This window comes from Peromyscus leucopus, chromosome 9 (assembly GCF_004664715.2).
Source record: "Peromyscus leucopus breed LL Stock chromosome 9, UCI_PerLeu_2.1, whole genome shotgun sequence".
Taxonomy (NCBI): Eukaryota; Metazoa; Chordata; class Mammalia; order Rodentia; family Cricetidae; genus Peromyscus; species Peromyscus leucopus.
The window spans coordinates 72,102,457-72,124,074 of record NC_051070.1 but is presented as its reverse complement, the minus strand read 5'-3'; the positions used below and the strand labels follow the sequence as shown (position 1 = coordinate 72,124,074).

At 41.7% G+C, this 21,618-nt stretch overlaps 1 protein-coding gene and 1 non-coding gene across 5 annotated transcripts; one reads left to right on the top strand and one right to left on the bottom strand.

Annotated features, from left to right (window-relative positions):
• Positions 1-1,533: 1,533 nt before the first annotated feature.
• On the bottom strand, positions 1,534-21,594 carry Rab2b (RAB2B, member RAS oncogene family). Of its 4 annotated transcripts, none has more exons than XM_028856132.2 (8): positions 21,310-21,594; positions 21,007-21,078; positions 16,928-16,995; positions 10,365-10,447; positions 10,071-10,163; positions 7,418-7,529; positions 5,722-5,790; positions 1,534-3,688 (listed from the first exon to the last, which is right to left on the bottom strand). In XM_028856132.2, exons 1-8 carry the CDS (start codon positions 21,353-21,355, stop codon positions 3,581-3,583), a joined length of 651 nt encoding a protein of 216 aa, XP_028711965.1. In that variant the 5' UTR covers positions 21,356-21,594; the 3' UTR covers positions 1,534-3,580. The 4 variants fall into 4 exon arrangements, with proteins under 4 accessions (XP_028711965.1, XP_037064443.1, XP_037064444.1 ...); XM_037208548.1 differs by lacking the exon at positions 21,310-21,594 and adding an exon at positions 15,464-15,494; XM_037208549.1 differs by lacking the exons at positions 21,007-21,078; positions 21,310-21,594 and adding exons at positions 15,464-15,494; positions 20,825-20,958.
• LOC114682306 lies at positions 18,414-18,524 on the top strand. Its single transcript, XR_003733022.1, has one exon. It is a non-coding gene; the product is annotated as a small nucleolar RNA SNORA72 (small nucleolar RNA).
• Positions 21,595-21,618: the final 24 nt, after the last annotated feature.

Here is a 21,618-nt window from a genome sequence, read left to right as displayed (position 1 = left end):
CCAAACAGATCAAGCCAATCAACTGTCTCACCTATTCAGAGGGCCTGATCCAGTTGGGGCCCCTCAGCCTTTGGTTCATAGTTCATGTGTTTCCATTCGTTTGGCTATTTGTCCCTGTGCTTTATCCAACCTTGGTTTCAACAATTCTCGCTCATATAAACCCTCCTCTTTCTTGCTAATTAGACTCCTGGCGCTCCACCTGGGGCCTAGCCGTGGATGTCTGCTTCCAGATTCCTCAGTCCTTGGATGGGGTTTCTGGCGTCAAATCTTTCTTAGATCTAAATAACACTGTATAAATTGGAGGTATTAGGATTTATGAGAATAATGTTTGTATAAAAGTGTTTGTGCAAATGCAAAGAGGTATAATCTTTTTTTGTTTTATTTTTGTTTTTTTGGTTTTTTTTTTCAAGACAGGGTTTCTCTGTATAGCTTTGTGCCTTTCCTGGAACTCACTTCTAGGCTGGCCTAGAACTCACAGAGATCTGCCTGCCTCTGCCTCCCAAGTGCTGGGATTAAAGGCGTGCGCCACCACCGCCCGGCAAGAGGTATAATCTTAATTATATGGTTTCTATAATAAGAGCCTATTACCCTTCTAGTTATTTTCTGGTACAGAATACAAGACCCATCAACAAAGGAAGTCATTATAAGCATCACAGAAAGGGGTAAAGTGTCTGATCCAATGATTTCTGCTAATTAGACTGATTTGTTGCTATAAATTATATGATTTCTAGTGTTCATGGTTTCAAAAGCCAATTAACACCCAGAATGTCTCATAATTACCATTCAGTACATGGGGGTGGGAGATGTTTCTGTATTCATTCATGACCATTTGACTCAGGCCATGAATTTATAGCCACACTCTTTTCTGTTTCCTTTCAAAATGGCAAAAATACCTAGCATAAAAGGTTATAAAATAAATAGAGCTGGACGTTGGAATTAGGTCCCCCCCCCTTCTAATGCATCAATAATATCAGAAAGGTTCCCTTTCATCACACTGAGAATAACAGCTGTAGGCAAAACACTGTCTTCAGCCAATTCTCTAATCCTTGTGAATTGCTAAAAAATTGAACAGTAAAGAAAAACTTTTCAATAGAAACTACAAATTGATGGATATGCTGGAACATTCAGTACTCAGGAGGCTGATACCGGAGGATCAGGAGTTCTAGGACAGCCTGGGCTACGTAGTCTGATTTAAAAAGAAAGGAAGAGAGAAAAGAAGAGAGGGAGAGAAGAAGGAAAAAAGAAAAGTATTACACTATATACTTTAGTTGTGTGCCTGGTAAGGAAACAGGCTAATGCAAATTTAACAACTGACAAACCTTTCTCAAATGAGTAGGGTTAAAAAACAAAACACCAAAAGCATAATTACTTCAATGCCCACATGTCTTCTAAGTTCCTGTGATGTAATGTTGACTTTACTGCTACTATCAGTGGTAGAATTCAGTATAAACCAATTTGATTCAATACTCTAGGAGGATATTATCTACTTATACTTAGGGTATAATCAGAAATGACACATGAAATAGAAGCAGCTTGGATCATGCATATATTTAATAGTAAAACAGTCATTAACAATAAAAATTAGAAAATTTGATGAGACCTCAGTGCTGTGAAAGAAAATGAGACAAGTAAAAAAGAGCAACTCTCTGAGGAGGTGGCGTGACATGGGAAGCAGAGGCAAACTGGTACTATCCATTCTAAGGAGCAGGCGAAGAAGTATTTACTTATCTGAGTCTTGGTAGCAGGCATTCTTACTGTATGCTGCACAGAATGAGGACAGTAAGTTACAGTGGGGCAGGAGAGAAGAGCAATAGAGAACCCAGGATAAGCAGATGGGGAAAGCTGAGACACGATTACAAAGATACAATTCTAAGGCCTTTTGTTTCTTCTAAAGTCTACAGCCTTAAGTTTTAAAGTATGTCACTCAAATTCAAGATCATGAGTTGTGCAGGGTACAGTAAAGAATGGTGTGATGGATTGGGAATGACATGGACCCTGCTCTCATAGAGCTTACATCCTATATGAGACAGAACCTCCTCCCCCCGCAAAAAAATAACTACAAAACATATTTACAAAGTAAAATACATACAAATAAATACACATATGAATAACCAAGATAGGAATGCTAAGAGATACTGTGTTAATAATTTCTTAGAACTCCCTAGGTCAGTCACTGAGGGTTTCCTAAAGGAAAAAAGTCAGTATGATGTTAGTAGAGGATGTGCAAAGGTATAGAAGTTGGAATAAATATGTCATATTTAGTGAGCCAATTAGCTTGATTAGAGTAAAAGTCTAATAGATCTGGTTAGGAATATGCCCAGCTACCTGGAAATCTGAGGCATTGGGATCCCAAGTTTAAGGCCTACAAATTCAAGACTAGCCTAGGCAACTTGCTTCAAAACAAAAAGTAAAAGAGAAGGCTCCTGAGGGCATAGCTCAGTGGTACAGCACTTATCTAGCATGTTTAAGAACCTACATTTGATCTCTAGCACACACATCCCCAAACACACACACACACACACACACACACACACACACACACACACACACACACACACGCCAAAACAGAAAAATGAGGCGAAAGAAAAAATGATGAAACAGTAGAGATCAATTTGGTGAAAGGGGAACTGTAATGCTAGAACTGGTCCCCTAAACAAAATGAAAAATTAACATTTTCTTAGGTAAATGATGTGGCTACAGGTCCAGTACCAACTCTGCTACTCTCGAAGTTCTGTAGTTAAGAAACAGGAACTAGCTATGAGAAAGGCCAGCTAGCCTCATCTAATCATGGAGTGCCATGTTCCTGTGAGAGATGCTGTCTTAAAAACCAAAGTGGTGGGCTCCTGAGGAATGATATTTAAGGTTGTGTAGGCATACAATAAATAAAAAAAAAAAAAAAAAAAAAAAAAAAAACTCGGAATGAAATAGTACAGAGGCACCCAGCTTCTATAGGAACTCCTGTGAAAAACAAGCAGGTTTCCAAGGCAAGGTAAGAAACTCAGTGAAATTATTATGTACAGAGGTGTCATCCAAGTTATCCAGATCCTAAGTCCTAAATGTTCAATCAGAATATACTTCACCCAAGCTATACAAGTTAGGTGAGGAACAGCATATGTATTTTTTTCCTTTCTCTCTTTTTTCTTTTTGGCTTTCTGAGACAGGATTGTACTATGTAGCCATGGACAGCCTGGTAATACTTATGTAGCCCAGACTGATTTCAAAGCTCCTGGCGATCCTCCTGCCAAAAATCCTGAGTGCTGGAATTATAGGTATGTGCCACCACACCTAGCAAACAGATGTAGGTATTTAGTAAGTTGTTTATTTCTTTAACTACTGTGACAATCAACTTTGACCCTAACACCAGAGGATGAAAGGAGCCGTGATCTATATGGAATACTCATGTCCCTAATGGAGGACAGGTTAGTAAGGGCCCGACTGTCTCCTGGTGTTTTAAGTGAAGGGTGAAACATCACACATTGAAAAGAGGCTGCTTTCAGCCAAAGCAAGAAAGACCTTTCTTTAAGCTGAATGATCTGAAGCTGTTCCAGGAGGGGGGAAAAAAAGAGTTCGGGCCAGATGTTCAGCAGCAGCCAGAATCAGACCCTACGTCACAAGAGTTCCGTGGAGAAGAACTTGGTCCCGCTGATATTGGAATTGACTGTTGGGGCCCAATCTTGATGCCATTTGCCTGCAAAAGAAAAAAGGCAACATTTCCTACATCAGTGCTGAGGTGAATGAGAGAAAGGACAGGAAGAAGGGAGAAGTCTTCAGTTAAATTCTAAGAATCATGCTCTCTAGCCAAATGGTTGTGGAAGAATGACTGGGGATGGGAGGTGACTAGAGGTGGCTTTGTGTCTGATTTCAAGGTGCACTGCTGCACATAAATTTCACAGCTATGTGGAGAATTAAGATGTGACTGGGTAAGAATAGGAGAACCAAGGGGGCCGAAGAGACAGCTGAGCAGGGAAGGTACTTGCTGCGTAAACATGAGGGCCATATTTAGATCCTTAGAAACCATAAGGGCCAGGTGGGCATGCCAGCACACCTTCAATCTCAGTCCTCGGGAGGCAGAGCTATGGGATCCCCAGAGCCAACTGGCTAGCCAGCGGAGTCTAAATAGTGAGCTCTGGGTTCCGTGAGAGCCCCTGCCTCAATACGTAAGGTGAACAGCAATGGTGAGGGTACCTGTTGTCAACCTTAGGCCTCCACATGAACACCCACACTTTTGTCTACACACATGTGAACATGCATATATACACACACACACGTATGCCAAAACCACTTTTTTTAAAGAGTAAGGGAAGCAAAGGAGCAGAAGAGCTGTGTCCGCATACGATTCCCAGAGCTTTCCCTCCTAAGCAATTAAGAATTATCTTTCTCAGGCTGGAGAGATGGCTCAGCGGTTAAGAGCACTGCTTGTTCTTCCAGAGGTCCTGAGTTCAATTCCCAGCAACCACATGGTGGCTCACAACCATCTGTGATGAGATCTGGTGCCCTCTTCTGGCCTGCAGGCATATGTGCAGATAGAGAGCACTGTATACATAATAAATGAATCTTTTAAAAAAAAAAAAAGAATTATCTCTCTCTCATATTTTGGGATAGTTAAAAACTGCAGTTAAGAAGAAAAAAAATTCATATTATGTAAGTCTGTAGACCACCAATGTATCTCTTTCAGCATTATGGGGCTCAGATTTAAGATAAAACAGAAACTGCCAATGGGTTCTAAGACATCTGCACCTAAAAACAAAAAAAGCTTGGATTGGCTGGGCGGTGGTGGCGTACATCTTTAATCCCAGCACTCGGGAGGCAGAGGCAGGCGGATCTATGAGTTCAAGGGTTCAAGGTCAGCCTGGTCTGTTGCTGGAGGGCTTCTCTCCAGGTTCCCCAAGCCCCGCAGTCCCACAATCCACTTATAAAATAATCACTCAGACGGTTATATCACTTATAAACTGTATGGCCGTGGCAGGCTTCTTGCTAACTGTTCTTTTATCTTAAATTAACCCATTTTTATAAATCTATACCTTGCCACGTGGCTGGTGGCTTACCAGAGTCTTCACATGCTGCTTGTCCTGGCAGTGGCTGCAGTTTCTCCCTCCTTAGCCTTCCGCTTCCCAGAATTCTCCTCTCTCCTTGTCCCACCTACTTCCTGCCTGGCAATCTACTTCCTGCCTGGTCACTGGCCATCAGTGTTTTATTTATATAGAGCAATATCCACAGCACTTCCCCTTTTTTTCTTTTTTTAAAAAGGAAGGTTTTAACTTTAACATGGTAAAATTACATATAACAAAACAATTACCGAGCAAGAATTATAGTTACAATATTGAAGATGTCCTATTTATCTTATATTTGTGAGTTTAAGGTTTTATATCTAACTTATCTTTTATCATAACTGAGGAAATTACAACTATCTAGTTTTCAACCACATCAAAGACCTTGTCCCACCTACTTCCTGCCTGGCAATCTACTTCCTGCCTGGTCACTGGCCATCAGTGTTTTATTTATATAGAGCAATATCCACAGCACTGGTCTACAGAGTGAGATCCAGGAAAGGCACCAAAGCTATACAGAGAAATCCTGTCTCAAAAACAAACAAACAAACAAACAAAAAAAAAACAACTTGGGTTGACAGCTGTGAGTGGTGTGCCGTCATCAGGCAGGATGCAGACATTCCAGGAAGCTTCTATCAAGGTAACCACCCGTTCCAGCCCCAACCTTTCTCACCTCATTGTGGACGTCAAATAAACCCTGCTGGATCTTCCTATATATTTCTTTGGCTGTGTTAATGAAGGCCTGAGGGAGACATAAATCATTTATCAGTCTTAAATTTAAGTAGAAAGATGAGAGAAATACAAATATCCTTATCTGAATTCCTTAGGTGAATTAAGAATCTGAGCTGTAACCTCATCACTGAGGAGGCAGAGGTAAGAAGATCACAAAAGTCTGAGGCTAGCCTGGATTACACAGTAAGTTCCAGATCAGCCAGAGCTACCCAGAGACACTCTATCTCAAACTAACTAACTAAAACCTGAGAATAATTAAGAAACAGTAGAAAGGAGTAATACAGGAAATTTCAGCTAAGCATGGTGGTGGTATACACCTTTAATCCCAGCACTATGGAGGCAGAAGGTAGGTAGATCTCTATGATTTTGAGGCCAGCCTGGTCTACATAGCAAGTTCTAGGCCAGCCAAGGTTACATAAATCCTGTCTCAAAACACAAAACAAACAATCTTAGCCAGACAATGGTGGCGCACACCATTGCTCCCAGCACTCAGGAGGCAGAGGCAGAGGCAGGCATATCTCTGAGTTCAAGGCTAGCCTGGCCTACTGAGTGAGTTCCAGGATAGCCAGGGCCACACAGAGAAACCCTGTCTCAAAAACGAACAAACAAACAAACAATATTTTCCAAAAATGTCCTTGTAAAAGCCACTGACTAGATATGGTAATGCACATCTGTCATCCCAATGCTACAGGGACTAAAATCCCAATACTGCAGGGACTAAATAAAATCCCAATACTACAGGGACTAAAATCCCAATACTACAGGGACTGAAGCAGGAAGATTGCAAATTTGAGGCCAGCTTGAGCTACACAGCAAGTTTTGGGGTGGTTTGGGCTATATAGCATGACCATATCTAAAGAAATAAAAGCACTGCTGTGTGGCAGTGGTGCACACCTTTAATCCCAGCACCAAGGAGGCTGAGGCAGGCAGATCTCTGTGAGTATCAGGCCAGCCTGGGCTACCAAGTGAGTTCCAGGACTGTGAGGACTGTTACCCAGAGAAACCCTGTCTCAAAAAACAAAACAAAAAAGAGCCGGGCGGTGGTGGTGCACGCCTTTAATCCTAGCACTTGGGAGGCAGAGCCAGGCGGATCTTTGTGAGTTTGAGGCCCGCATGGTCTATAGATCGAGATCCAGGAAAGGCACAAAGCTACACAGAGAAACCCTGTCTCAAAAAACCAAAAACCAAACCAAACAAAACAAAAAAACCCAAAACAGAAACAAAGCATGGCCACAACAAAACACATTTAAGCACAGTTGATCCTACTGTATTCAGGAACTGATGTTCCTAGGTTAGAGGTTAGCAGCCAGTGCAAATAAACCAAATACGCTCAGCGAGGCAATATAGTCAACACCTGGCATCATAATGAGGACAGTTTCTGTCAGATTCCCAACTGAAGTGATTTATAAGTAACAGTGGTATCAAATCTCCATGTACCAACAATGTTATCCAAGGCAAAAGTAAAACCTTAGGAATCTGGGAGAAAGAAAAACAGGACAATTGCCCTGGAAGGAGACATCCGGTCACTCTGACATAACACATTCTTTGTTTACTCATGTCCCCTGGAGAAGAGGATGCTGACGAATCCAACCACAGTACACCTCCGAGCTGCTGTCCCCACTTCTCTGTAGTGATACCTCTTCAACATTGCAGGCTGTCTTGGCTGACGTCTCCATGAATATAAGGCCGTGCTCCCGAGCGAAGGCCTCTCCTTCCTCTCTTTTCACATCCCTTCGGGATTCTAGATCACTGCAAGACATTAATTAGGGCGAAAACTTTAAAGAGTTAAGGGAAGCGGGTATCCACAGTGCTAAAAGGATCCCACCACGGTTTAAAACTGCCAATTAATGCTTGAAAGGTGTAAACCCTACAAAATAATCCTGTACAGGCATATTGACTTTTGTATCTCTTGGAAGATACTGTTCACGTCCATCAGGGCTTCAGCATGGCTGAAGATAACACTGTTCTCTGTTACGAAGAAGTGAGCAAAGTTCAGTCCCTCCAGGTACTCTATGCCTTCTGTTTGTTTTGGGGTTTTTTGGTTTGGTTTGGTTTGGTTTGAGACAGGGGTTTCTCTGTGTAGCCCTGGCTGTCCTGGAACTTACTCTGTAGACCAGGCTGGCCTAGAACTCAGAGATCCGCCTGCCTCTGCCTCCTGGGATTAAAGGTGTACTCTATTGTTGTCTGGCTTTGATTTATTTATTAATTTACCAATTTATTTATGTGTCTGTATGTCTGTCCACTCAAACTGTGTGCACACATGGAGGCGACAGAACAACTCTCAGCAGTCAGTTATCTCCTTTTACATCAACTGAACTCGGGTTGGCATGGTAGGTGGCCGGCGCCTCCGCCCACCAAACTATCTCACTGACCCTAATCTAATTTTTGAGACAGGATTCTGATATAAAGGCCAGGCTGGCCTAGAACTTGCTATATAGCCCAGACTGGTCTCAAACTTGTGAATCTCCTGCCTCTGTCTCACAGTGCAAATAGATATACGTACCATTACACCTGGCTTAGATCTAACTCGGCCAGGTATTTCTTTTGGCCTATGGATACAATCTTTTAAAAATATACTTTAAAACTAAAAAAAATTTTTTTTTTTTTTTTTTAAGATTTATTTATTTCTTATGTATAGTGTTCTGTCTGTATGTATCCCTGCAGGCCAGAGGAGGGCACCAGATCTCTTACAGATGGTTGTGAGCCACCATGTGGTTGCTGGGAATTGAACTCAGGACCTTTGAAAGATCAGTCAGTGCTCTTAACCTCTGAGCCATCTCTCCAGCCCCAAAACTAAAAATTTTTAAATTTTTAAAAAATTTAAACTGGAAATACGAAGTCTTGCCAAAAAATGTAAATTAGAACCCTTGTGAATTGCTGGTAGGAATGCAAAATGGTGCCGCTATAGTGGTGGTTCCTCGAATATTAAACACAGAAATACCATATGATCCAGCAATCTTACTGGTTATGTGGTCAAAAGTAGGAATTTGTAAAGGTACACCTTTTTCCCATGTTCATGACAACATCAGTCACCATAGCCCAAAAGTGGCAGCAGCCCAAGTGTCCACAGAAAGATAGCAAATGAAATGTGGCAACAATAAATACTACACTCCTGAAAAAGGAAGTTCTGATACATGCTAAAATACGGACAGCACTTGAGGACATTATGCTAGCTAAAATAAGCCACTTATAAAAAGCACAAGTATTGGCCAGGAGGTGGTGGCGCACACCTTTAATCCCAGCACTCGGGAGGCAGAGGCAGGTGGATCTCTGTGAGTTCGAGGCCAGCCTGGGCTACCAAGTGAGTTCCAGGAAAGGCGCAAAGCCACACAGAGAAACCCTGTCTTAAAAAGCCAAAAATAAATAAATAAATAAAATAAAAATAAAAAATAAAAAAAAATTAAAAAAAGCACAAGTATTAGGTAATTCTACTTATGAGCTGCCCAGAGTACTTGTATGTATGTATGTATGTGTGGATGTATGTATGTATGTATTTGTTTATTTATTGCATCTGTCTTCCACATCATGCATCTCCATCCCAAGTACTTGTATTTATAAAGAAAGACCGCAGAGGCTGGGTGTGATGGCACACTCGTGCGACCCCAGCAGTCAGGTCTAGGCTACCTAGTGAGACTGAGGCCAGCCTAAGCCACACAGGCCCTGTTTCAACAACAACAACAACAGCAGCAGCAAACAGGAGAATGGTGGTTGCCAGATGCTGAGGAAAACACTCAGGGCGAGGCACACGGCAGAATTCAGTGGTTCCTGAGTCTGAGAAAATAACAAAGTCTTGAAGATGGATAATGGTGAGGTTTGCAGAACAATTCTAATATGTTTAGGGCTACAGAATACTCCTAGAAGTAGTGACAATGGTAAATTTTGTGCATATCTTACCATAGTAACATTGTCTTACTAAGATGATATGTTAAGAAAGTCTGGGGCTGGGGATTGAGCTCAGTGGTAGAGCACTTGCCTAGCAAGCGCAAGGCCCTGGGTTCGGTCCTCAGCTCAAAAAAAAAAAAAAAAAAAAAAAAGAAAGTCTGGGTATCAAGAAATTCAATGTCTGATGACACATGCTTACAGTCCCAGCCTTCAAGAGGTAAAGCAGGGGGGTAGCAGCAGGTTTTAGGCTAGTCTGGGCTACCGAGTGAGCTCTAGGCCATCCAGTGCTACTTCAGAGAGACCCTGTCTCTAAATCAAAACAAAACAAAATAGAACACAAAGAAATTCAATATCCACAGAGGAAGCTTGATCCTCCTGGTAACTAGTATTTATAAGATAAAATTTTACCTCTTATTTCCGATCAGCATTATCACCATGTTCGAGCTCGAGTGCTGGCGGGCATCCTCTAACCATGAGGTCAGGTGGTTGAAGGTCTCACGTCTACAGCAGAACAATTTAGAATGTTGGTCAGGAGCCTGTTTCAAAAAGCCAAAGTTGCTCCAAATACATGAGAAGGGAAGTTACATGTGTGCAAAAAAGCAGCCACCCTGACCCCGAGTCTTTGGTAGAAGCCATGGACAGAGGATAGCTTTAGGGAATTCGGGCAAGCCCCCCCAATCCTACTCCAGCTGGCTCACTCACCTTGTGATGTCATACACCAGCAGTGCTCCAGCTGCTCCCCTGTAGTAGGAACGGGTGATAGAACGGAAGGACTCTTGCCCAGCCTTTACCATCAACATGGCAACAAAAAATCCCAGTAAAACTAGGTTATTTCCAGAGAAAGTGACTTGCTCACATGCCACCCTAAAACAAAGAATTTAACTAAAGAAAGAATCTGTGCTAGATTAAAAATAATAATAAATTAGGGAAAAGAAATGTGCCTGTCCAGGCAGGAGCACAGGTGGGCTATTTTTCAATGAAAGTGTGACTGAGATTTCAGGTAGGTCAGTTACTACTCCTTGTGAGACTGTCCATCAAACTACAAGGTATTCTAATCCTTAGGTCTCAGACATTCAATGCCAATAGCATGACACCAACAACCTTCATAAATGTTTCCCAATATCTCCTACAGTAAAACTGAAAACTCAATCCCAAATATGATGTTGAATACGCTACATTACTTTTTCTGTTCTTATTAATTTATCTGTAAAAAGGGAAAATTACCTTAGAATGTCAATACCCTGCCCAATGGAAGGCACATACCAATGCAACAATGCAAAAAAATCAGATATGAGCAACTGAGTTTATGCTAAGTAGCCCTTAGGTTTCTCTCATAATAGCAAGACTACCGAGAAGTTCTTTGCTAAGATTCTGTGGTAGAAAAATAGGAATAAGGAATAGGGAACGATGTCCAGGACCTAGGACAGTTTTCCTTCAAAGAATCTTGTTCAGCCAGCTGGGTGGTGGTGGCACATGCCTTTAATTCCAGCACTTGGAGGCAGAAGCAGGTGGATCTTTGTGAGTTCAAGGCCAGCCAGGTCTACAGAGCAGGTTCCAGGACAGCCAGGGCTACACAGAGAAAAACCCTGTCTTGAAAAACACAAACAAACAAAAAGAATCCTGTTCATAATTTTATCTCATTTCTGATGGGACCAAAATATTGCCTTATTCATAACTGAGCAATTAATTCCTCCCATACTCTAGATACTTTTGCTTTCTTAACCTAATAGTTCCTTTATTTGACTTTGAATAAAAACACTGGGCTGGTGAGATGGTTTAGTGATTAAGAGTGCTTACTGCTCTGTAAGAGGATGGAAGACCAGACCCCAGAACCCACACTGAGCAGCTCACAAATACCTGTAACTCCAGTTCCAAAGGACCCAGTGCCCCTTTCTGGCCTGTGTGAGTACATAACACATACGTGCACATATACACACATAAATAGAAGCAGCCTGGTGTGCTGGTATCTGCTTCTAACATTAGTACTCATCCTGTATCTTAGGACTCAGGAGACTGAAGCAAAAGAACCCTAAGTATGAGGCCAGATTGGACTACATAGTAAGACCCTGTCTCAAAAAACAAAACAAACCAACCACACAAAATATTTTGTGTTGAATCAATCCTGTTAGAAAAGTTTTCACATTTTTGGAATAATTTCTCCTTATAAAACCCAGGAAATGAGAGTTATTATCCATATTCTATCACTAGAAAACTATGATGGAAACATGGGAACATAAATGGGTTTTTATGGTATAACACCAACTGGTAATAGTAGTGATATTACAATAACATTAAATTTTTTCTTTGAAATTTATTTAATTTTATGTGTATGAGTGTTTTGCCTGCATGTATGTATGTACACCATGTGCCTGTCTGGTACCTATGGTGGTCAGAAGAAGGCACTGGATCCCCTGGACCTGAAGCAATGGATGGTTATGAGCTACCATATGGGTCCTGGGAAATGAACCCAAGTCCTTTGCAAGAGCAACAAGTGCTCTTAACCACTGAATCATCTCTCCAGCCCCTATAATAACATTTTAAACTTGTTTTTTTTCCTAGCAGTGTATCAGAAACCAAAGAGACAACCACATACATCATCTCATATAATTCTCCTAGTAAAGCAGACTGCTATTATTCTCCTTTGAAAATAGAGAAAATAAAGCTCAGAGGGGCAAGTTAAAGAACGGGCCAAAAATCACACAGCAGTGCTGTAATATAAACACAGAGCAGTAGCACTCCAGAGCACAGAGCATTACAACCTAAATTGGGTATAAATGTGAGAAGAGAGAGTTAACTTATAGAGACTGCTAACTTATAGTGATTGTCTCCCCAGATCACAACCTCTGTAAGCATCATACAATTTCTTAGCCTTTTACTAATAATTCCGCAGAATTTTATACTTAATTATTTATTCTGTCATAGTATACCCTAGCTCTTTTGGGGTCCTGTTTTGCTTTTTTGTTTGTTTGTTTTTTGGTTTTTTTTGTTGTTGTTTTTCAAGACAGGGTTTCTTTGTATAAATATAGTCTTGACTGTCCCGTAACTCACTCTGTAGCCCAGGCTGGCCTCGAACTCACAAAGATCCACCTGCCTCTGCCTCCCAAGTGCTGGAATTAAAAGCATGTGCCACCACGCTCGGTTCTTCTCTTACCTTTTTTCTCTTCTACTCTACTTGAAAATCTCCCTCCTTATTCCTTCTAGGGTGAGCTGGCACACACATAGGGGGCCGAGAGAGGAAAAACGAGAATGCTTACCCAGCCTAAGCTACACAGTGAGAACCTGTTTCAAAACAGCAAGGTGGGTGGAGGAGTGAATGACACAGAGAAAGAAGACAGTTAGTCTGACTTCCAGCGGACAACCAGGAAACTTCTTAACATCAAATCCCTACTTCTCATCGCAGTCAAGTTCAGCAACTTTGAAGCCAGGATGCTGGAAAGACTGTCTAGTTCAACTTAGGTGGGTCTGTATCACTTTCAAATATCCTTGTCCATGCTCAGCTAAAAACGGCTGAAGCAGCAAACAACTAACATGGAGTTTTCTTGTTCTGGGTTTTATTTTGTGAAACTGAGTCTCACTCTGTAGTCTTGACTAGCCTACAACTCATGATGTAGCTCAGCAAGCCTTGAATTCAAGGTGCTCCTGCCTCAGCCTTTTAAGTACAGCCATATGGGTTGTTTGAATGAGAATGGCCTCCATAGGCTCCTATGCTTGAATGTTTGGTCCCCAGTTAGCAGAACTGTTTGGGAAGGATTAGGAGGCGTGGCCTTCTTGAAGGAGGTGTGTCACTGGGGGTGGGTTTTGAGGTTTCAAAAGCCCAGGCCAAGCCCCGTGTTTCTCCCTCTGACTGATGCCTACAGATAAGGATGTAAAGCTCTCAGCTACTGCTCCAGTGCCTGGCCTCTTTGCTCCCCACTATGATGATCACTGAATAACCCTCCACAACTGTGAGCAAGCCCCCAATTAAATACTTTCTTTATAAGAATTGTCTTGGTCATGATGTCTTCTCACAGCAATAGAACAATAACTTAAGACATAGGTGTAGGTAAGCTATCATATCAAGTGGAACGTGGATCTTTGATGAAGAGAATCTATAGCTTTTTAATTTCTCCTAAGTGAGGGCAAGATATAGAATTTGAAATATCAGCCATAAGTCCAATGTTGGCTTTTGTTTCATTTTGTTGTTGGGGTTTTTTGTTCTTGTTTTTGTTTTTTTATCTCACTGTGTTGGCTAGTTGGAACTCTATGTAGACCAGGCTGGCCTTGAACTTTCAGGAACCCACCCACCTCTGTCTCCTGAGTGTGGAATGGCATGCACCACCATGCCAAGCTTGCCATGAAATTCTTTTTTTTTTTTTTTTTAAATTTTTTAATGATTTATTTCTTTTTATTTTATGTGCATTAGTGTTTGGCCTGCACAGATGTCTATTTGAGTGTGCCAGATCCCCTGGAACTACAGTTACAGACAGTTGGGAGCTGCCATGTGGGTGCTGGGAATTAAACCCTTGTCCTTTGTATTTAAACACTTGTCCTTAACCACTGAGCCATCTCTCCAGCCCTGCCATGTAGTTCTTAAAGATCCTGTCCACATAACATACAATTGTGGCTCTAAACTTTCTTCATGACCCAACCATTTCTCATGTCAGCATTTAAGGAAGAAAAAAAAAAAAAAAAAGCCCATCAGGGAGGCAGAGGCAGGTGGATCTAGGTAAGTTCAAGGCCAAGGCAAGCACATGGCCCTGACCATACTACTAACTGGCATCTGCTAGATTTTATTCTTGGCACTAAAACATCTATTTGTTTTTTAAATACAGATATGGTAGCACACATCTGTAATCCCAACATTTGGGATTGGAGGCAGGAGGGCAAGGAGTTCAAGGTCATCCTTCGCTACATAGCTACCTGGGGTACCTGAAGTCCTGTCTTTAAAAAGAAAAAATTAGAGCCAGGCAGTGGCGGCGCACGCCTTTAATCCCAGCACTTGGGAGGCAGAGGCAGGCGGATCTCTGTGAGTTCGAGGCCAGCCTGGGCTACCAAGTGAGCTCCAGGAAAGGCGCAAAGCTACACAGAGAAACCCTGTCTCGAAAAAACCAAAAAAAAAAAGAAAAGAAAAAATTAAATAACACTGATTTAAGTCAGAGAGGTAGAAGTTAACTTATACTGGTCTTTATACCCACTGGCTTCACCCTTTGCTAGTTTGTAAGAATTTATATCTTGACCTCTTGTGTGTGGGGGGGTTCCTTTTATTGGAAATATAAAAATTAAAAGATAATAAAACCTGAATTGCAATATCTAGTTGGGGTAAATAATGACAATAAACTCAAAACAGTGAAAGAAGGGAGTATATGGCAACTGCCTGAAACACAGGGAGTGAACCTGGACAATAAAGTAACACTTCTTAGGCTTTATGGGGGTAGGGTGTTAAAAACAAACACTGGCCAAATGAGGCAAGTCTTAAAGTCATAGCTACCTGTCTGGAGTTAGGCACTGTTAAAAGATATGAAGTGATTCATAGTCTTACAATTAGGGTAACCCAAAAGGGGGAGATAAAAAAGTCTGATCAGAAGGAAACACAACCTCCAATCAAAGGAAACAGCCAACAGACATGCAGAATACCAAGTTTAAAGCACCTGATTAATAATGCATCCAAAAGTAGCAATAAATCTGAAGACTACCAGAAAAGCGCTCTGCCCAAAGTGGCCCACAGACAGCAGTGTGATCAGGGTTGGTAGGAGTTGTAACAGAGAAGAAAGAAAACAATAAAATAGGAGAAAAAGAGAAAATGAAAAATAACTTGTACATGCCTGGTAGATATGATGGTTTTGGCTCTTAGTGCTGAGGAAAAAATGATCAAATAATAAGAACTAAACAAAAACAAGAGATTTTAGCTAAATATTATGAACTATTTTCTAGTTCTCTTTAACTAGACTAGAGACTACAATATTTTCCTTTGGGGAAAGAATAGCATAAATGAAATATTGAACACAAAAGTAATGTCTTTAAATTAAGGCAAAATTATGTTAAATCGAGTCAAACTTTGATAACACTTCATTGACTACATTTTAAAATATAAGCAACTTTTGCCTTAGAATTTTCATTTCTGGGAAGACAGCCCACAGAAATTCTCAAATCTTTGCATAAAATTGTAATAAATAAGAACATTTAATGAAGCTGTGCAATGGCTGAAAACTAGAAACAACCTAAACATCCATCAGTGAATACACGCTTCTGTGACTGTGCAACTGTTAAGTGAGGCGGATCTGTATTTACTGATACGGAAGAGGCTGGGGAATTACGGAAACCACCGTACAAAAAGCACAGCTCTGCCTGCTCTTGTCACACTCCTCTACATGTAAATACAACGCAAACAAACACCTCGGGCCAGTAATACGGTGGGCGAAGCTCTTGGCATGCAAGCCTGCCCACTTGAGTTTGGTCCCCAGAGCCCCTGAGAAGGTGGAAGAGAAGCTCTGCACAACAGTTGTGCAGTTGTGTCATTTCCACATGCACACACACACACACACACACACACACACACACACACACACACACGATAAAGAAGTTTTTAAAAGTCCTCAAAAAAAAAAACTCTACCATATCCTTGAACTTACTTATTTATTTGTATTTATTTGTTTTATTTAGACAGGTCCCACTCTGTACCTGGCTGGCCGAGAACTCATGTAGGTCGGTCTGGCCTCCAACACAAAATGTTTATTATTTATAGTTTGAATGGTCTGAAATCATACACACTGGATCATTAACACTGGACTCTTTTGGCAGAATAACAGCAATGTGAGATTGAAAAGGGTCTGATATAAAGGGACATTCACTTTTTGCTACGTTTATTTTCATTTATTTATTTATTTTTGCTATATTAGTTGAGTCTCTTTTTTTTTTTCTTCTGGCGGGGGTGGAGGGGTGAATTGGTTTTTCAAGACAGGGTTTCTCTGTGTAGCCCTGGTTGTCCTGGAACTTGCTCTGTAGACGAGGCTGGCCTCGAATTCACAGAGATCCACCTGCCTCTGCCATTTGGGATTAAATGCATGCACCACCACTGCCCCACAACACTGAGTCATTTAAAATAAAAAGGTATGACTTTTTTTGACCTGAGTATCTCAGTATGTAATCCTGGCTTGACCTTTCTTCTGCTTCCTGCCTCATCTTAGAGTTCTAAAACTACAGGTATATAGCACTACACATGGCTACATTAGCTTTGATTGTTATAACCGAGTCTTGGTCTGGTATTAAATTATTTTGCCCTCTCTTACCGTATCCCAGATTTGCAGTTTGATTTGTTTTCCATCAATGTTGACCATTCGGGCTCCAAACTCCACACCTGTCAGTGAAGGCCAAGAGAATGGACATAACTGTCATGAACACATACATGTTAATATGGAGGCTCATACTTTTCCCCAAAGTGTTATAATGAATCCTTTGTCATCACTCACTGACATTCAGTTCATTACTGCTGCTTATTGCTTAATTAAGTTTTATTCTTTTTGGTTTCTCTCCTAGAATTAAAAACCCATGGACTGGGGGATGTAGTTCACTTGATAAAGTACTTGCCTAGCATACATGAGGCCCTGGATTCAATTCCTAGAGCCAAATAAAATTGAGCATGGGGTTGGAGAGATGGCTCAGCAGTAAAGGCAAAGCATGTGCTGCTCTTGTAGAGGACCAGAATTTGGTTTCCAACAACCTCATCAGATAGCTTATAACTGCCTGTAACTCCATGGACATCTGCATGCGCGCGCGCGCACACACACACACACACACACACACACACACACACACACACACACAAAACCCCTTCACTGGGCATGACAGTACACGTGATCCCAGCTCTCAAGAGGTGGAGGTAGGAGCACTAGAATCAGAAGTGAAAGGTCATCATCACTTATATAGCAAATGCAAGGTCGACCTGAGGCTACACAGGTTAAAATAAAAATCATATCCTACAGCTGTATGTATAACTCAGTGGTAGTGCAATTGCAAAAGACACACGTCTCTTGGTTTAATCCCTTGCACCAAAAATAAATAAGTGGATTCTAAGTGATAACATATCCAAATGTAGATAAGGGAATAAGGCTAATTAAAATAAAATAAATACAAATATTCTCACTGTTCTGATTTTATAATCAGGACAAAATTTACTCTATTAAAACCCTGGGGGGGGGGGTGGCTGGAGAGATGGCTCAGCGGCTAAGAGTATTAGAGGCTCTTCCAGAGGTCCTGAATTCAATTCCCAACAACCACATGGTGGCGCACAACCATCTGTAATGAGATCTGGCGCCCTCTTCTGGTCTGCAGGGATACATTCAGATGGAATACTATACATAATTAATTAATTAATTAATAAAAAATAAAACCCTGAGGGGTGGGCAGGGCTGGAGAGGTAGTTCATTGGTTAAGAACACTGGCTGCTGTTTCAGATGACTGGGGTTCAACTCCCAGCTCACAACTGTCTGTAACTCCACTTCCAGGAGATCCGGCACCCTCACACAGACACACATGCAGGCAAAACACCAATGCATATAAAATAAATAAGTAAATCTTAAAAAAAAAAATACCCTGGGGGTTGGAGATATGACTCAGTGGTTAAGAGCACTTGTTGCTCTTAGAGACAAACAGTTTGGTTCCCAACGCCCATGTCTGGTGGCTCACAACCACCTGTAACTCCAGCTCCAGGGCACTCAACAATTTCTGGAACCTGCAGACACTTGTACACACATGTTCAAATAGATAGGCATATACATACAAATAAAAACAACAAAAAAAATTTGAAAGAGGAACAAAAAGACCACGTATGTGTCCCCAGGGCTAGTTCTTTCTCTAGGTCTGGTTTTACAAATTCTGGTAATAAACCAGGCTTGGTTTATTAGACAATCAGTTGATTTATTATAAGACCTTATAATGACTAATATTATCTTTTACTAGTCTTAAGAAAAGTGACAGATGGTGGCACATGCCTATAATCCCAGCACTGAGGCCAGCCTGGTCTACAGAGCAGGAAAGCCAGGGCTACACAGAGAAACTCTGTTTCAAAAATCCAAAAAAAGTAACAACAACAACAAAAACCCAGAGCAATTACTGTAACAATTTACAATTAATGTCTGAAGAACTTGTACCCACTACAAAGCAAGTTCCAGGACAGCTAAATGAATTGTAAAGCTACAATTCATAGAAAAAAATCTAAAAAATTTACAATTCTAGGAAAAATAAAACTAAGAGGTAGATGATTTTCTTTCTTTCTTTTTTTTTTAAAGGTTGATTTGAGGCTGGAGAGACGGCTCAGCGGTCAAGAGCACTGGCTGCTCTTTCAGGGGACTGGGGCTCAAATCTCTGCACCCACATGCAGTTCACAACTGTCTGCAACTCCAGTTCCAGAGGACTGGACACCCTCAGAGAGACATGCGTGCAGGTACATCTCATTATAAACGGTTGTGCCCCCAAAAAGTGGATAAATTCTTAGGAATGGCAGCTTATACTGAAATGTGACTAGATAATATTTACTTCTGTAATTTCTAAACTAGATTCTAATTCTAAATTTTCTAAACTGAAAGCATTTCTTTCTTTTTTTTCTTTTTCAGGCTTTTAAATTTTTATGTGTATAAGTGTTTTGCTTGCATGTAAGTATATATGCTGTATGTGTGCTTAGTACTCGTGGAGGCCACCAGAGGGCAGTGGGTCCCCTGGTACTAGAGTGACAGATGGTTATGAGCGGCCATGCAGGTGATGGCAACTGAACCCTGGTCCTCTGGAGGAGCAGCCAGTGTTCTTAAGTGCTGAGTCATCTCTCCAGCCCCCTGGAAAGAACTTGACAGTGTCTCAGAGTGCCCCTAGTTCTTATGAAGCAGCGCTTCTCTACTGCAATTCTGAAATTATTTTCAATTGCCTAGAGGCAGAGGTGAGTTCAAGGACAGTCTGGTCTACAGGGCAAGTTCTGGGACCTCAAAGAGAAATCCAGTCTTAAAAACACACACAAACACACACACAAAAAAAAAAAAAAAAAAAAAAAAAGAAAAGAAAAGAAAAGAAAGAAAGGAAGGAAGGAAGGAAAGAAGAAAGAAAACTGCCTAAGCAACAGGTCTTCAAGGACAAAATATCTTCAACCACCAGTAATTCCCAGAGTTCACCAGAAATAGCCTCTCTCAAAGCAGTATGGAAACTGGCAAACTGATAAGGCTTTTGGCATTTTTCTATTTCAAGGTAAAATTCATCTCAAGGGCAGTTATTTCAAAAACAGTCATGTTACAAACATTGCATTGTAAGTCAGACAATTCCCTTTCTATTTTCATGCAGTAGTTTGCATATAGCACAAGGAACTCAGATTTTCAAGATTACTAAATCTAGTTTACCTTTAGGAATGCTATAATACCAATTTAGTCATTTTATGTAGAGATCCTTTCTATATATAGATTATTTCTACTTTAAGGTGCTACAGTCTATAAGAAAGATATAAAATTGCTTCTACCTGTTTTGTCTCAACAAAAGTCAAATGGTACTTTTTGGAAGAAAAAAAAACAAAACCTCACTGTTAATTTTTCTTTCAAATTTTTTCTTTCAGAACAGTTAAGAATGTAAATTCAATGAGCAAGAAACTAAAACAAGAACAACAAAATAAAAACAACAACCAGGCTGAGCACATCTAATCTCAGCATTTAGGAGGTGGATGTAGCTGGAGTTTTCCTCTGTGGTGGAGGCAGTAAGATCAAGACCTGTTCAAGGTCGTCTTCAGGTTACACATGGAGTTCAAAGCCAGTCTGGTGTATGGCTGTAATCACAGCACTTGGAGGTTGAGGCAGGAGGATCTCTGGGAATTCATGGCCAGTGTGGATTACAGAGTGAATCTGAGGCTAGCCTGGACTACATGGCCAGAACTCGTCTCAAAAAGGCAGAGAATGAGAAGTAAAGAGGAGGAAGAGGAGGAGGAAGGGCTGGGGTGGCTCTGAAATTGGCTTTTTCCTCTCCAACACAAAAAGAATCGTATGTCGGTGTTTACTTCGAAAAACATGTGAGGTTGGTAGTGAACCACAAACTACAGATGAGTTTTTGAATAAGCAGTTGTGTTTCCGTGGGATTTTCCATAAACATACAAGTTGCATTTGAAGAAAAAAAATTCCTATGGCAACTAGCGCTTATCTCACATCCATCTCTAAAGTTACCTTTCAAATATTCACCCTCTATTTAACCAGCTTTTTATCATTTTTCATATACCATGGCTTCGGACTAAGGTAGGGAGGCGTAACTTTTTACTTAGAATACTGAGACTGTTAACTTTCCTCCTGCAGCAAGCAGTTCAGCCTGCCAGCTTTTTATCTGTTCTAGAACGAGGGGATATGCTTACCTATTGTGAGGTCGTGCACAGGCTGGAACCGCTTATCGGTGAACTGCAGGAGGAGACATGACTTCCCCACACCTGAAAAAGGACGGTGTGCACGAGACACGCCACCCGGGAAGCCGCGGGCTCCCAGGCGGGGCACAGGGTCCACGGCAAGGACAGAGCCCCGCCCCCGGGGCTCGCCCCGCCCCCTCCGCTCAACTCCGCTCGCCCGGCCCACTCGCCCCGCCCCGCCCCCCCCCCCCAGGCCCGATTTGGGAGGTGGGGGTCCCCGCCCCAGCCCCCGCAGGCGGCCCACCGGCGGGTTACCTGTGTCTCCGATGATGATGTACTTGAAGAGATAAGCATAAGTCATGGTCCCGAGGCGTCTGGGTTCCGGGTCCGCTTGATTTCTACAGCCACGTACCTCCGACCTCTCTAGCCACCCAAACTACCGATCTCCTGATTTGCCTCCGCTCCAGCCCTTCTAGCTCAGGCCGCGTCTCTATTGCTCTCCCCAGAAATCCTCGCTGGATCCTGAGTACCCGACGCTGCCTCTAGGGCCGCCCCGCGCTCTTCTACATGCCATCATCCCACCAAGCTCCAGGGGGCGACAGCGAGCCTTCCGGCAGCTCGGCT